General features: G+C 36.6%; 2 protein-coding genes across 2 annotated transcripts; one reads left to right on the top strand and one right to left on the bottom strand.

Moving 5' to 3' along the window:
- The first annotated feature begins 57 nt into the window (after positions 1–57).
- Positions 58–8,655, top strand: mogat3b (monoacylglycerol O-acyltransferase 3b). Its single transcript, XM_067438437.1, has 8 exons — positions 58–512; positions 3,853–3,948; positions 4,101–4,208; positions 5,074–5,144; positions 5,269–5,473; positions 5,557–5,731; positions 7,697–7,881; positions 8,018–8,655. The coding sequence occupies exons 1-8, from the start codon at positions 497–499 to the stop codon at positions 8,170–8,172; spliced, it is 1,011 nt and encodes a 336-aa protein (XP_067294538.1). The 5' UTR covers positions 58–496; the 3' UTR covers positions 8,173–8,655.
- Positions 8,656–8,706: 51 nt separating this feature from the next.
- On the bottom strand, positions 8,707–12,192 carry znhit1 (zinc finger, HIT-type containing 1). Its single transcript, XM_067438438.1, has 6 exons — positions 12,175–12,192; positions 10,807–10,928; positions 10,404–10,574; positions 10,212–10,291; positions 9,671–9,840; positions 8,707–9,291 (listed from the first exon to the last, which is right to left on the bottom strand). The coding sequence occupies exons 2-6, from the start codon at positions 10,826–10,828 to the stop codon at positions 9,270–9,272; spliced, it is 465 nt and encodes a 154-aa protein (XP_067294539.1). The 5' UTR covers positions 10,829–10,928; positions 12,175–12,192; the 3' UTR covers positions 8,707–9,269.
- Positions 12,193–12,839: the final 647 nt, after the last annotated feature.

The raw sequence follows: 12,839 nt of genomic DNA, 5'->3' as shown, positions 1-12,839 counted from the left end.
GCGCCACTCTGTACGTGCGCGCACACAGTCGCTCCTCCTACAGCTGTCCACTCCGCACGCGCGCAAGGAGCGTTCATTCAACCAAACCGCGCCGCTGGCCGTGCCGAGCAGCAGATATATTTAAAAGAAATCTCACGACACCGTGTATTATTTGGGAGTAAGAGTAGGACTTTGTGGAGTTTTCGATGCCTCTGCGTGACAACAAAGAAATGCTTTCTTCGTTGCTTTCAAACGATTCCTGTTAAATCAAAGGGTGATTTAAACGGTTTTGAGTCATGCGGACGCGGATTCATGAGTGGTTGGGTTGGAGATAAACACCAGATAGCCAGTCCCGAAACTGCCCACATACATTTACAATGACGCGATTAGAAGGCGATTTGTTATCTGTTTGACCAATTGAACCGATCAAAGTGCAAACAAGAGAAACGAGGCTTCTGTCAGAGAAGGTGAGGAAGAGGAATCGTTTGCTACAGGGATCACTAAAATTCACCACTTAATGGGCACAGATAACGGTAGGCTCACGCGAATGTCAGTACTGTAAAAAGATTTGACTGGAGAATGATGATATAATATTCAATTGATGAAATTATTAAAAATGCAGGTTTAGCAGCAAAGTTTAAATGTGTAGGCATCTGTTAGCAACAGTGTAAATATGGTCAAACATTAGGCCTAACTTCAATATCTAAATATCATAATTTCGTTGGTCTGTCGTAACGCTTTATGTTGCACGGATGTAACGTTACGTATTTTCCCAATAAATCTAACTACGGAATTGCTGATGTTTAATATCGCTGCGGGATCAGATTGTCCATATAACGATACTTGCTTATATTGTCATTACAATGAAACAAGTTTTCAAATGCCACGTTTACTTAAAACGATTTAATTAGCCTAATGAAAGGCATTGTGGGATAGCACTATACATTTACCATAAATGTAAATTCCCAATCTATTTGAAAAAGTACAATCTTCTGATTGTGGTGATGCTGATAAACGCCATAAAAGCAGGCTGTAAATAGAAAGCATGTAATGATTGAAAAGTGATTTTTACTATTAAAGTTGCATAATATGTATATATTAATTTATAATGATAATTCATACTTAATAAATACAAATTTGTTATATTAAGTATTTTTTTTATTGTTCAGTATGTGATAAGGTGACTTAGTTATTTTTGAAGTAACATCATTCCATTCTTTTCCTGTACAAATATTGTTTATCATAAATCCGGTGTGCATCTTGAATCTAAAGATAACACCTAAAGCTAAATGTCTAAATCAAAATGTTAATTGTAGAATTCCAAAGAAAAAAAGTGGTTTGCTGATTTAGGAACAATATGATGCCACATTGATTTTTGATGAAACATTGCCATTTAGGTCAAGTCAACTTTATTTATATAGCACTTTTAAAATGACGATTGTTTCAAAGCAGCTTCACATCGTTAAACAGCCAAGCCAAAGGTGAGAGTGAAGGAACCAAAATTACTTCAGGGCATGATGGGGAAAAATAAACCTTGGGAGAAACCAGACTCAGTCAGGGTGCCAGTTCTCCTCTGGCCTATAAACAAACAGTGTATGATTATTATTCTGGCAACTTTACAGGTCAGAATCATAAAATTTACCTCAGTTATCAGACAACTAAGTGATGGGGTCTGCTTCTCGAATGATTAAGTGTTTTGCTCTTGTTTACAACCCAGGTGCAACAGATCCCAGCTCACTGCTGAACTTCAAGTTGCCCTTACCACCTTCTGTTGTCAGAAATTAATTAAGTGGCAATATTTTCTCCTGGACTTGATTTTCAGGGGCATTTTTTTCTTCAAAGTATAAAAAGATTATTTGAGTGAGAAGGAGAGGAAATCAACTTAACAATAATGGCTGTTAGCTGTAAACTCAAATCAACATCAAGTTTATAGCTGTGAATAATTTTCAAGATATACTATAATAAAGGATAATAAAGGAACTATTCAATTATACAGTTAATACTATTCATGTAATCATGGTTTAATTTTGAGTTGTGAATATTTTCTTCATGTTCAGTGTTCATTAAAGACTAATATTAGCTACACATTAAAAGAGACAGTAAACCCATAACTACAAAAGGCCTGTAATATAATATAATGAAACGCATCAACTGTTAGATGGCAGAAATGAAAGACATTCACAGGTTATTTTTGTGTTTCCACATTTTAGATATACAAGGCATTTTAGTGACTTTGTGTGGCATATTTATGCTAACCAAAGGTTGATTTCTGATCTTTCTGCCTAAAGAACTGTGACTGCCAGATTGCCCATTAAGGCACTTCACCTTGTATGACAGATTTACAGTGAGTGAATCTGACGGCTGATGTCTCTGTCACCTGCACAGGTTCAGGTCAATGGTCCAAATACAGGTCCGCATATTGTGATATTATTTTCCATAATGTAATGATAAAAATTAAACTTTCATATATTTTAGATTCATTGCACACCAACTGAAATATTTCAGCTCTTTTATTGTTTTAATACAGATGATTTTGGCATACAGCTCATGAAAACCCAAAATTCCTATCTCAAAAAAATTGCATATTTCATCCAACCAATAAAAGAAAAATGTTTTCAATACAAAAAGGTCAACCTTCAAATAATTATGTTCAGTTATGCACTCAATACTTGGTTGGGAATCCTTTTGCAGAAATGACTGCTTCAGTGCGGCGTGGCATGGAGGCGATCAGCCTGTGGCACTGCTGAGGTGTTATGGAGGCCCAGGATGCTTCAATAGCGGCCTTAAGCTCATCCAGAGTGTTGGGTCTTGCGCCTCTCAACTTTCTCTTCACAATATCCCACAGATTCTCTATGGGGTTCAGGTCAGGAGAGTTGGCAGGCCAATTGAGCACAGTAATACCATGGTCAGTAAACCATTTACCAGTGGTTTTGGCACTAAGCAGGTGCCAGGTCGTGCTGAAAAACGAAATCTTCATCTCCATAAAGCTTTTCAGCATGAAGTGCTCCAAAATCTCCTGATAGCTAGCTGCATTGACCCTGCCCTTGATAAAACACAGTTGTTTCTACTCCAGACTCAGTCCACTGCTTCCGCAGGTCCCCCAAGGTCTGGAATCGGTCCTTCTCCACAATCTTTCTCAGGGTCTGGTCACCTCTTCTTGTTGTGCAGCATTTTATGCCACACTTTTTCCTTCCCACTGAGGTGCCTTGATACAGCACTCTGGGAACAGCCTATTCGTTCAGATATTTCTTTCTATGTCTTACCCTCTCGCTTGAGGGTGTCAATGATGGCCTTCTGGACAGCAGTCAGGTCGGCAGTCTTACCCATGATTGCGGTTTTGAGTAATGAACCAGGCTGGGAGTTTTTAAAAGCGTCAGGAATCTTTTGCAGGTGTTTAGAGTTATTTAGTTGATTCAGATGATTAGGTTAATAGCTCGTTTAGAGAACCTTTTCATGATATGCATATTTTTTGGTTTTCATGAGCTGTATGCCAAAATCATCAGTATTAAAACAATAAAAGACCTGAAATATTTCAGTTGGTGTGCAATGAATCTAAAATATATGAAAGTTTAATTTTTATCATTACATTATGGAAAATAATGAACTTTATCACAATATGCAATTTTTTTAGAAGGACCTGTACTGTACTAGTGCCTGCAAATATTTTCCTAACCCCAAATGTACTAAAATTTGACATTGTGACAAAATATTTTTGTTAGTTTTGGTGAATATCCTGTGTTTAAAAAAAAAGTTCAACTGGAGTAGATGTGATCAGATTCAGCATTTAAAACACTGACCAACATTAAGCTTTATACACTAACAAATACCTTAATCGATTTTCTCTTCCTCTCTGTTCTATCCCTTCTTTGTCAGATTCAAAGTTAAAGAGGAAGGAGGCGAAGTCTCAATGGAAGGAGTTTATCGAGGATATCAGTGTTTTACAATTGGTGCTTTCATTTCTGTTTTTAGGTGAGACCTGTTACACACACACACACACAAAAAGGAAACAAGTTACTTTTGGGTGCTTTATGGAAATTTACATGATGCTTCTCACTGCCTAGTGTGTTGTTGAGATGACATTGCAACATTACTATCAATGCTATATGTGTGTGTATATGCAGGAGTGGCCTGTCTACTGTTGATGATCTACTTGATGTTCACCTCTCTGTGGTTCATCCCCGTTCTCTACTTCTCCTGGCAGATCTATGATTGGCAAACACCCGAGAGAGGTCAACCTATGACTTCAACACACCATTCCTATTAGTCACACACATGGATTGTTAAAGGGATCACCCAAAATCATTTACTAATCATCCTGTCATTCAAAACCCGCATGACTTTCTTTTGTTGAACATTCTGGGAAATGCCTCGATGTTTTTTTCCAAGTCGATGGTCACCAAAACTGTTTGGTTAGCAACATTATTTGGTTTTACAGAAGAAAGTCAGTCATACAGGTTTAAAAAGACATGAGTGTGAGTAAATGATTTATAGAACTTTCAATCTAAATTCACAGGTTGACCTAAAATCAGATTACATTCAATTTAAACGGATAGTTCACCCAATGTAATAACCTTGTGATTTACTCACCCTCAAGCAATCCTTGGTGTATATGACATTCCTTTTTCAGACGAATACAATCAGTTATAAAAAAAAATATGTCCTGGCACTTCCAAGAATTATAATGAGCCTAGAAAAATGTTTAATTGTCTGTATTCAACTAAGCATAACTTGCACAACGACAACGTTGGACAGCACAAGCATTTTGAACTGTGAGAGGTGCTACAATTGTTTTTCATAAGTTGAATACAGAAGGTGGTCTGATATTTTACTTAATGACGTGCTGAATATAGATATTTTTCTTCAAATGTTTCAAATTCACTGCCATTATAAATCTTGGAAAAGCCAGGACATTTTTTTAATAGATAACTCATTGTATTCATCTGAAAGAAGAATGTCATATACAACTAAGATGACTTGAGGGTGAGTAAATCATGGCCTAATTTAAAATTTTAGGTGAACTCTCCTTTTATTATGTATTAAGAGTTTAAATGGTCTGATAAAATTGAAAAAGTTAATGTTTTCTCTGTCCACTAGGTGGCAGAAGAACAAAGTTTGTTAGAAACTGGGAAGTATGGAAACACTTCCGAGACTATTTTCCTGTGAAGGTAAATAACAATCAGTATACCCAGTTACTGCCGTAAGACATCAGTTGTTCTTCAGCTTCACCTCAATCTTTTTCTCCAACCCTTGCTGTTCTCTATGTCCCTCTTTAACACAATATTCCTTTAGCTGGTAAAGACTGCTGAATTGAAACCCAGTAAGAACTATATTTTGGGTTGTCACCCCCATGGCATCATGTGTGTGGGTGCGTTCTCATGCTTCGGCACAGACCGTAATGGATTTGCGGAAACCTTTCCTGGAATACGCCCCACCCTCGCAATCCTGGCTGGACTTTTTCGCATCCCTCTCTTCAGAGAATATGTTTTATGTGCAGGTCAGTAAAAAATAGCTACAGCAAAACTCACTGAGAGAGACAAGAAAAAATTAAGTTTTTCTCCATCCATTTCTCGTTTTCAGGTCTGTTGCCTGTCAGTAAGAAGAGTTTGCATTATTTGCTGAGCCGTACTGGTGTGGGTAACGCTCTGGTCATCATCATTGGTGGGGCAGAGGAATCACTTACCTCGTCTCCAGGATTAAACACTGTAGTCATGAAACACAGGAAAGGCTTTGTACGACTGGCCCTTGAACATGGGTGAGAAAGAGACCAGAACAATAGAAAGAAGATTGAGTACTAGTTGATTGAAATAAAAGCCATTGGTTTAACCATTTGTTCTCAACCAGGGCCTTTGAGTCAAAGATTTTACGAAAAACTAGTTTCCTTTCCCTGCCTAAATGATCCCATTCCTGAATGCTCTAAATGGGTGGTTCTCCCTTTCTGACTTCAAAAAGTCCTAAAATGTGTGACTTCATTGTCAAAAATAACACCAAAGACCACTTTCTGCTGTAATAACAGAATTGCTCATTTTCAAACTCTTACAGAAACTATGAGTGGCAATAATATTAAAATATTTAAAATTAAAATATTTATTTTCAGGATTATTTTGAATATACTTTAAAACTTCTCTGTTCAATTGCAGTTACATTTGTTCATATTTATTAATGTATTGTCTCACAAATAGCAACTACTCTAATATTTTAGAGTTAGATATAAATAGACACATTTCTATTAATACCATTTAAAATTTCAAATACTTTTTTCAGGTCTTTAAATCATAAATTTCCCAAGACCATGAGAACCCCTTTTCTTAATATAAGTTGTAGGGGAACAAAATAAAATAGGTACAGAGGGCCTCATTCATGAAACACGAGCAGGACGAATGTGTGTAAATCGTTCGTAAAGCCGCTCTGACGTAAATTTTCAGATTCACGAAAATGTTCCTATTTTCAAAATGTTAGTTGGTACGAGAGAAATTTACACCTGCTCCCTACCACGAGTAAATTGTGCGTATAACATTTGAACGTTCTGTGTTCCAATTAAGGCAAACTGATGACATTGCATTTTGATGTATTATGTAGGGCAGGCCTACCATAATAATATTTCAGGAGTTGATTTACCCCGTCTTAATTGTTTTGTTTGTACTGTTTAACGTTGGGTAATAGGCAGGCTCATCACTGTTCTTTTTTACCAGGCCGTCCAATCACAGTGGAGAAGGGGCGGGACAAAAACTACACCGACCAATCATCCCATTGTACACGAACCAAACTACAATAATAGAGAATACTGTTTTTTTTTTTTTTTTTACTGCATTTCTAAATTCTGAAGAAGTAATATTCTTCAAAATGAGATACTAGTATCACATTACTGCCATGGATATTCTGTATCATAGCTAGCAAAGTTTCTCAGCTGGAAAAAATGCTGCCCTTGCAAAGCGATTTCAAGCGCCACCAGCTGTCCATTTTCAGAAGAGCACCAGGTGTTTAGCTGGCTAAAACATGCTTTGGTGGACACACGATAATTGAATATTTATTGCTAGTCATATGGCCAATTAGTCTCTTCAACATTTATGCAAAATCCTGGATCCAAACCTGAGAAAGAATTCCAGGAGAGTCCACAGCGTTCCTGGTCACGTCATTTTCATGTGTAACTCATGGGTGGGGAATATGCAAATTATGAATAAGCGTGCACGCGCATCATTTTTACACATGTTTGGAATTCACTAACATACACACGTTTAACTAACAAATCCGTGGTATACGAAGCATTTGTGAATCTGGAGCAGAGTTTTCGTGAAGGTCCATTTTATGCGCAAATTACTCCGAATTTGCTCATATATTTACAAAAGTTTCATGAATGAGGCCCAATGAAAGCACATCTGGCTGTTTTTTGTTATTTTAAAGCTTAATTTGTCTTAGTTTATATCATCATAAGTTTTGGAAGTTTGCTGACTCCCCCTGGTGGGTCCCACCCCCAGGTTAAGAACCACTGCTCTAAATAGCGGATGGCATACATTTACTTGAAAGACAGGAGGTAGAACGAAACAGTAATGGAGAAATCATGGGAATCAATTGGTAATAAAATAAGGTGTGGGAACCTTGAAAAATGCAGCAGTAGCAACTTGAAAGGTGAGCCTAAATGTACACATAAGCAGCAACTGCCAAATTAATAATTATTTTTCACATTTAACTTGACTACATCCTTTTCTTGCTGTGTACTCAGGGCTGACCTGGTTCCTGTATACTCCTTTGGTGAGACCGAGCTGTTCCCGCAGGTGGTTCTGTCTGAGGGCAGTGTGGGCCGACGGCTGCAGGCTCTTTTTAAGCAGATTATGGGTTTTGCTCCATGTCTCTTCACTGGTGGGCGCTGGCTGCTTCTGCCGTTCAGACGTCCTGTCACAACCGTGGGTCAGTTCGAAAGACTCATCACATCAATATTTTCTTCTTATTTAAAAATTATTTTTCTGGTAGTGACACTTACCATGTCTGCTGCTGAAACACTGAAAAGTTGTCGTATGATTGCTAATATCTTTTTGTCTTCCAGTGGGCCATCCCATTACAGTGCCTCAGGTTGACAGTCCATCTCAGGAACAGGTGGATCATTACCACAGTCTATACATGAAGGATCTGTCTGAACTTTTCCACAGACATAAGACCAGATACGGACTGGCTGACACACACGAGCTGCGCTTCATATAGAAATGTTGGAATACACAAAGTTAATAAAACAGCTGTCTGGAATATAATGTGGGACGGATGCAAGAGGAGGAAAATGTACTTATTTTTGTACTGATGTCATGTCAATATTTTAGCTTTTTAATTCTCCGAAATGATGCTCAAAGCACAAAATGAACCAAATGAATGAATGCAAATTGGGGTGAAATTCACAATAATGTGAATAATTCATATGGAGCTGTATATGTGCCTAAAAAACAGTCACCCAGGTTAAAAATCAAGTGATTGCTCACCATCAGTTCTGTTTTGATGTCCTCCCTGCTGAAGCACTAGAGATGTAATGTTAGTTCTCATTATGAAAATATGTATTGGGGATGGTTTTTTATGTATAGAATTATTACCAGTTCAGATTGATTTTAATATCAAAAGCATGGGTGATTTATAAATGTATTATTTTGATGCTTTTAATCAAAATAATAAAATTAAATGTATTATGATGTATAAGCATTAAGTCTTAAAAGTATTTCAATTTATGCAAAACAGATCATAAAGCCAGCACATTTTTACCACTTCTATTTATTTGTTTGTTTGCTTCAGACAACAACATTTTATAAGAAACAATTATGTACATATATTTACATACAAAATTTTAAAGAATTTCTTAAATTACAAAACTTCATATACAAAAACCATTGGGTTCCTTTAATTAAGATACAAGACATCCCTGAATATGAATAAGCATATTGTTTTTCATACAAGACGTTTTAGCATGTGTAAACATAAGATGTCTTTTCTTTCTGCCAATTGGGGTAATTTATTCCAAAAACACTTAAATTGCAGTTTTCACTGTAATGCTCTATATTTAAGAACAAGCCAAAGCTTACTTGCCACAGAATTAACTCAAAACCTGTTATTTTTTATGAGGGGTCAAACACTTAATCCATTTCATCTGATTATATGAAATTTCAACTGAAGTACAGCCTATTTGTTGTAATATATACCTCAATATTTTTATTGTGCAGGTTAATGGTTGTAATGCTTTCGAGGAACATACGATTGTAAGAGTGCATGACCCATAAGCTTGCTTTGATTTTGATAGGAGTTCAGGACAGATGAATCGATCATACCGTCCACTTTAGACACCTGAAAGGACAAGGAGCACAATTTACACTCATGTCATCTTGTCTAGACCCATCATTTTATCATATGCCATATTGGCATTTTATCTTGACCTTAAAAGAAGGATAAAAATTGCCATTATTTATTCATCCTCATGTTCTTCCAATACTGTATGACCTTTTTTATTCTAGGAAAAGAGTTCAAAAATGTAATCTCTTGTCTTCCACAGATATAAATTAAGTCATACAAATGAGTAAATTATGACAATTTTGACTATTAATAAGTCTGTCATCTTTTCTAGTAGTGTTTGTGAGCTTGTTTGTGTTGTCTTGTGTTACTATTACCATTTTTGAGGAAGTGTGTTGCCTACTACACACACGTGTGAGGCGAGCAAGTGTGTTACCTGGTTTCGTGGTGTGTTCCTAAACATCGCACACAACAGTAGCGAGCTCCACATGATATGCAGGTGTAGTTTGAAGGGAAGCCGCACACTGCACAGAAATGACGCTGAGGAAACTTAGAGGGCTCAGCACATGCTGTCAGATAGTTTGGACCCTCACTAACACTTAAGTCCTGAAAGAAAAAAAAAATTATATATATTTTATATATATATATAATATATATATATAATATATATATATATATATATATATATATATATATATATATATATATAATTTTTTATAACCCATTACATTAACGCAATAACTGACCTTTATTCAAACGCTACCATGATTTATGAGTAATTTACCATTTAATTTACTGTCTTACAAATGGGCACATGCTCTTTATGGAAAATATAGCTTAATTTTGCCAAATGTGATTAGGTGTTTTTTGTTGCTAGGTTTCGCTATGATAGGTTCTGTAACATTCATCATAGAAAAGAGGGTATGTAGTTTTCTCAGGGGATGTTTTTCAGCACACAGAGTGATAGATTGCGTTACCTCCTCCTCCAGAAGCGTCTGGAAGTTTTTGCGGAACCTCTGTTTAAAATGATCACCCCTTGTCTTCTTTCTCCGCTTGCCTTGAAAGCAAAATAAATGCGTCAAACCCCGTCAAATCTAAAATTAGATACAGTTCGTACAGATATAGGCTACGTGTAAATGAATGGGGACTGAATGATGCACAACACTGACTCGATTCGTTGCTCTCGTCGAACTGCGGCAGCCGCTTGACGAGCTGCGGGAGGCTCGCGTGAGGGTCGTCCTGGAAATTGTCTTTCTCGAGCGCCTCGAGCTGGCGGGTCAAACGGCGCTGGCGCGTGGCGCTGTCCAACACGCGCCGCTGGCTGGGATCCTGCGAGCGGACTGAGAAGGACAAATCATCTGAATGTGAACTAATTTTCAGCTGGATTTACAACATTACATAATAGGACTGATAGTGTGATGCATATCAAGGTTGTTTACATGTTCTCCTGCAAATAAAAAAAAAAATATAGGTCTGGAAACAAATGTACAAGTATTGCGTTATATTATTTAGGGCTATTTTTCTTTTTACCACGCACTATTATACACAGGTTTACTTGAAATGCACACATACCGGCAATTTTCTTCTCCGCCATGCCCGGAAGTTTAAGACAATCCACTTCTTCTTGTGGTGTTGGTTCGCAACCTGCGTGCGCACTACTGACATCTAGCGAACTGCGTGCTAAAGCCGTGGACCTCAACATTATGAAGCTGCAGACTCGGAGCCTGCATCCACAGACCCGCACTCAGAGTCCCGCATTCTCAGACCCCTCGTTTGTAAGAAACAGCGCCTCCTGCTGTTCTGAAGATCGTATAACACCCTTATCCAAATAAGATGCAATATTACATTATCGTTTCATTTAAAGTTTTCATTTAAAAATAAATTTACACAAAATAACGCTTTTGCAAACATCTTTGCATTCCCAAAAAATGTCATTGTTTTCTCTGACTAAGTACGCAGTAGATTCATTTATTTATTTAATAAAAAGTGTGGGCAATTGAAAGAAAAATACTGATGAATACTCAATCAAATTACAGATTGAACTATCCTCTGAAAAATATTATGTGATATATCGCTACAATTCTTTTTTTTGTTCAATGTTTCTTTCAGGTTCACATGCTAATGGTCTAATTAACATATCATACGCAATGCTAACATTACAAAACCATATTTTTTATATCTGGAATGCTAAGCATAACTCACACAAGAATAGACAAAACACCAATAATGGACGAGTCTGTACTTTAACTATCACCTAAACATCATATTGCGGTAAACAGGACAAAGCAAAGAAAAAAGGAAGAAAGAATTGTGTTAGTGACTGTACTTTGCATCTTCAATTGCATAAGGTAAAATAATAACTACTGTAAATACTACTGTAATACCATTTTTGAATTGTACAGATTTGTTTATTATTGGTGTTTTGTCTATTCTTGTTTGAGTTTTGCTTTGGATTCCAGTTATCAACAGGTTTTTTTAATGCTAGCAATGTATAATATGTTAATTAGACCATTAGGTTGACCTGAAAGAAACATTGGAATTGGAATTAAAAAAACATTGTAGCAATATAATATCACATAACATTTTTCAAAGGATAGTTCAATCTGTAATTGTATATCTTCCATCAGTAATTTTCTTTTATTTAAATAAACAAAAACAAAAAACTACTGGGTACTTTGTTAGTCAGAGAAAACAATGACATTTTTAGGGAATGCAAAGATGTTTGCCAAAATCGTTAGGCTAATTTGCTTATATTATTAAGGTGTCGTTTCAATTAAAGTTTTCCAAATAAATCTATCTTATTTGGATAAGGGTGTTATACGGTCTTCAGAACAGCAGGAGGCGCTGTTTCTTACAAACGAGGGGTCTGAGAATGCGGGACTCTGAGTGCGGGACTGTGGATGCAGGCTCCGAGTCTGCAGCTTCATACTACTCGTGGACCTCGACTGGCGCCACTAGATGGCCCAGTAGACTTACAAAGGGGTCTTACATTTATTGTAAATAGTTCCATTATAAGAATTACTCCTGGGTCTGCTAATATATATATAAGTGCTACCTGACACAAATTCTGACATTTTTAGCCTAAAGATTAACATCTTTGAAAAAAAGTGTTTATGCAGCCCATTTGAGCTGAAAACTGTGGCCAATTTTAGCTTAACCAGCCATTTCTACATAAAATTACCCTTTTCACACAAAAAAATCGAAGTTTATTTTATAAATTAAACTTTTTTATTTTATTTGAAAAAGGAAAATACAAACATTCATAAACTTTTTTGTTGGTAGGCTTAATTGCTTATAGGCTACACTTATTGATGGATGATTGACTATGTCAGGCTCACCTTAGGCCTAGCCTACTATTTCTCTTACAAGCTTCATGTAGCCAACTGCTCCCAATCAAAATTGTTACATGTCAACCAGTGTCTAATTGAAGATCAGGTAGTTTGATTGGCTGTAAAAGTTTCAAGAGATATGACGCTAAAACCTTATTTGGCCCATTTTAGCTGACTTAATTCACCCTATGTGTATTTTGGGATTTTACATAAATGCTGGATGGAAACGTTGAGATGCGCATTCTAAAAATTGGCCTCTCAGTTAAGTTGTTATAA

This window comes from Pseudorasbora parva, chromosome 3 (assembly GCF_024679245.1).
Source record: "Pseudorasbora parva isolate DD20220531a chromosome 3, ASM2467924v1, whole genome shotgun sequence".
Lineage (NCBI taxonomy): Eukaryota > Metazoa > Chordata > Actinopteri > Cypriniformes > Gobionidae > Pseudorasbora > Pseudorasbora parva.
This window is presented reverse-complemented; position numbering and strand designations above follow the sequence as displayed.

What these genes read in the sequence shown, in the direction of transcription:
- mogat3b (XM_067438437.1), top strand. An exon ending in AGAATATGTTTTATGTGCAG is followed by an intron (nt 5,474 to 5,556) that starts GTCAGTAAAAAA and finishes TCTCGTTTTCAG; the next exon opens with GTCTGTTGCCTGTCAGTAAG. An exon ending in ACGTCCTGTCACAACCGTGG is followed by an intron (nt 7,882 to 8,017) that starts GTCAGTTCGAAA and finishes TTTGTCTTCCAG; the next exon opens with TGGGCCATCCCATTACAGTG.
- znhit1 (XM_067438438.1), bottom strand. Translation starts at nt 10,828, where the DNA reads ATGGCGGAGAAGAAAATTGCCG. An exon ending in GGCGGAGAAGAAAATTGCCG is followed by an intron (nt 10,575 to 10,806) that starts GTATGTGTGCAT and finishes TGTCCTTCTCAG; the next exon opens with TCCGCTCGCAGGATCCCAGC. An exon ending in GGAACACACCACGAAACCAG is followed by an intron (nt 9,292 to 9,670) that starts GTAACACACTTG and finishes TTGTCCTTTCAG; the next exon opens with GTGTCTAAAGTGGACGGTAT.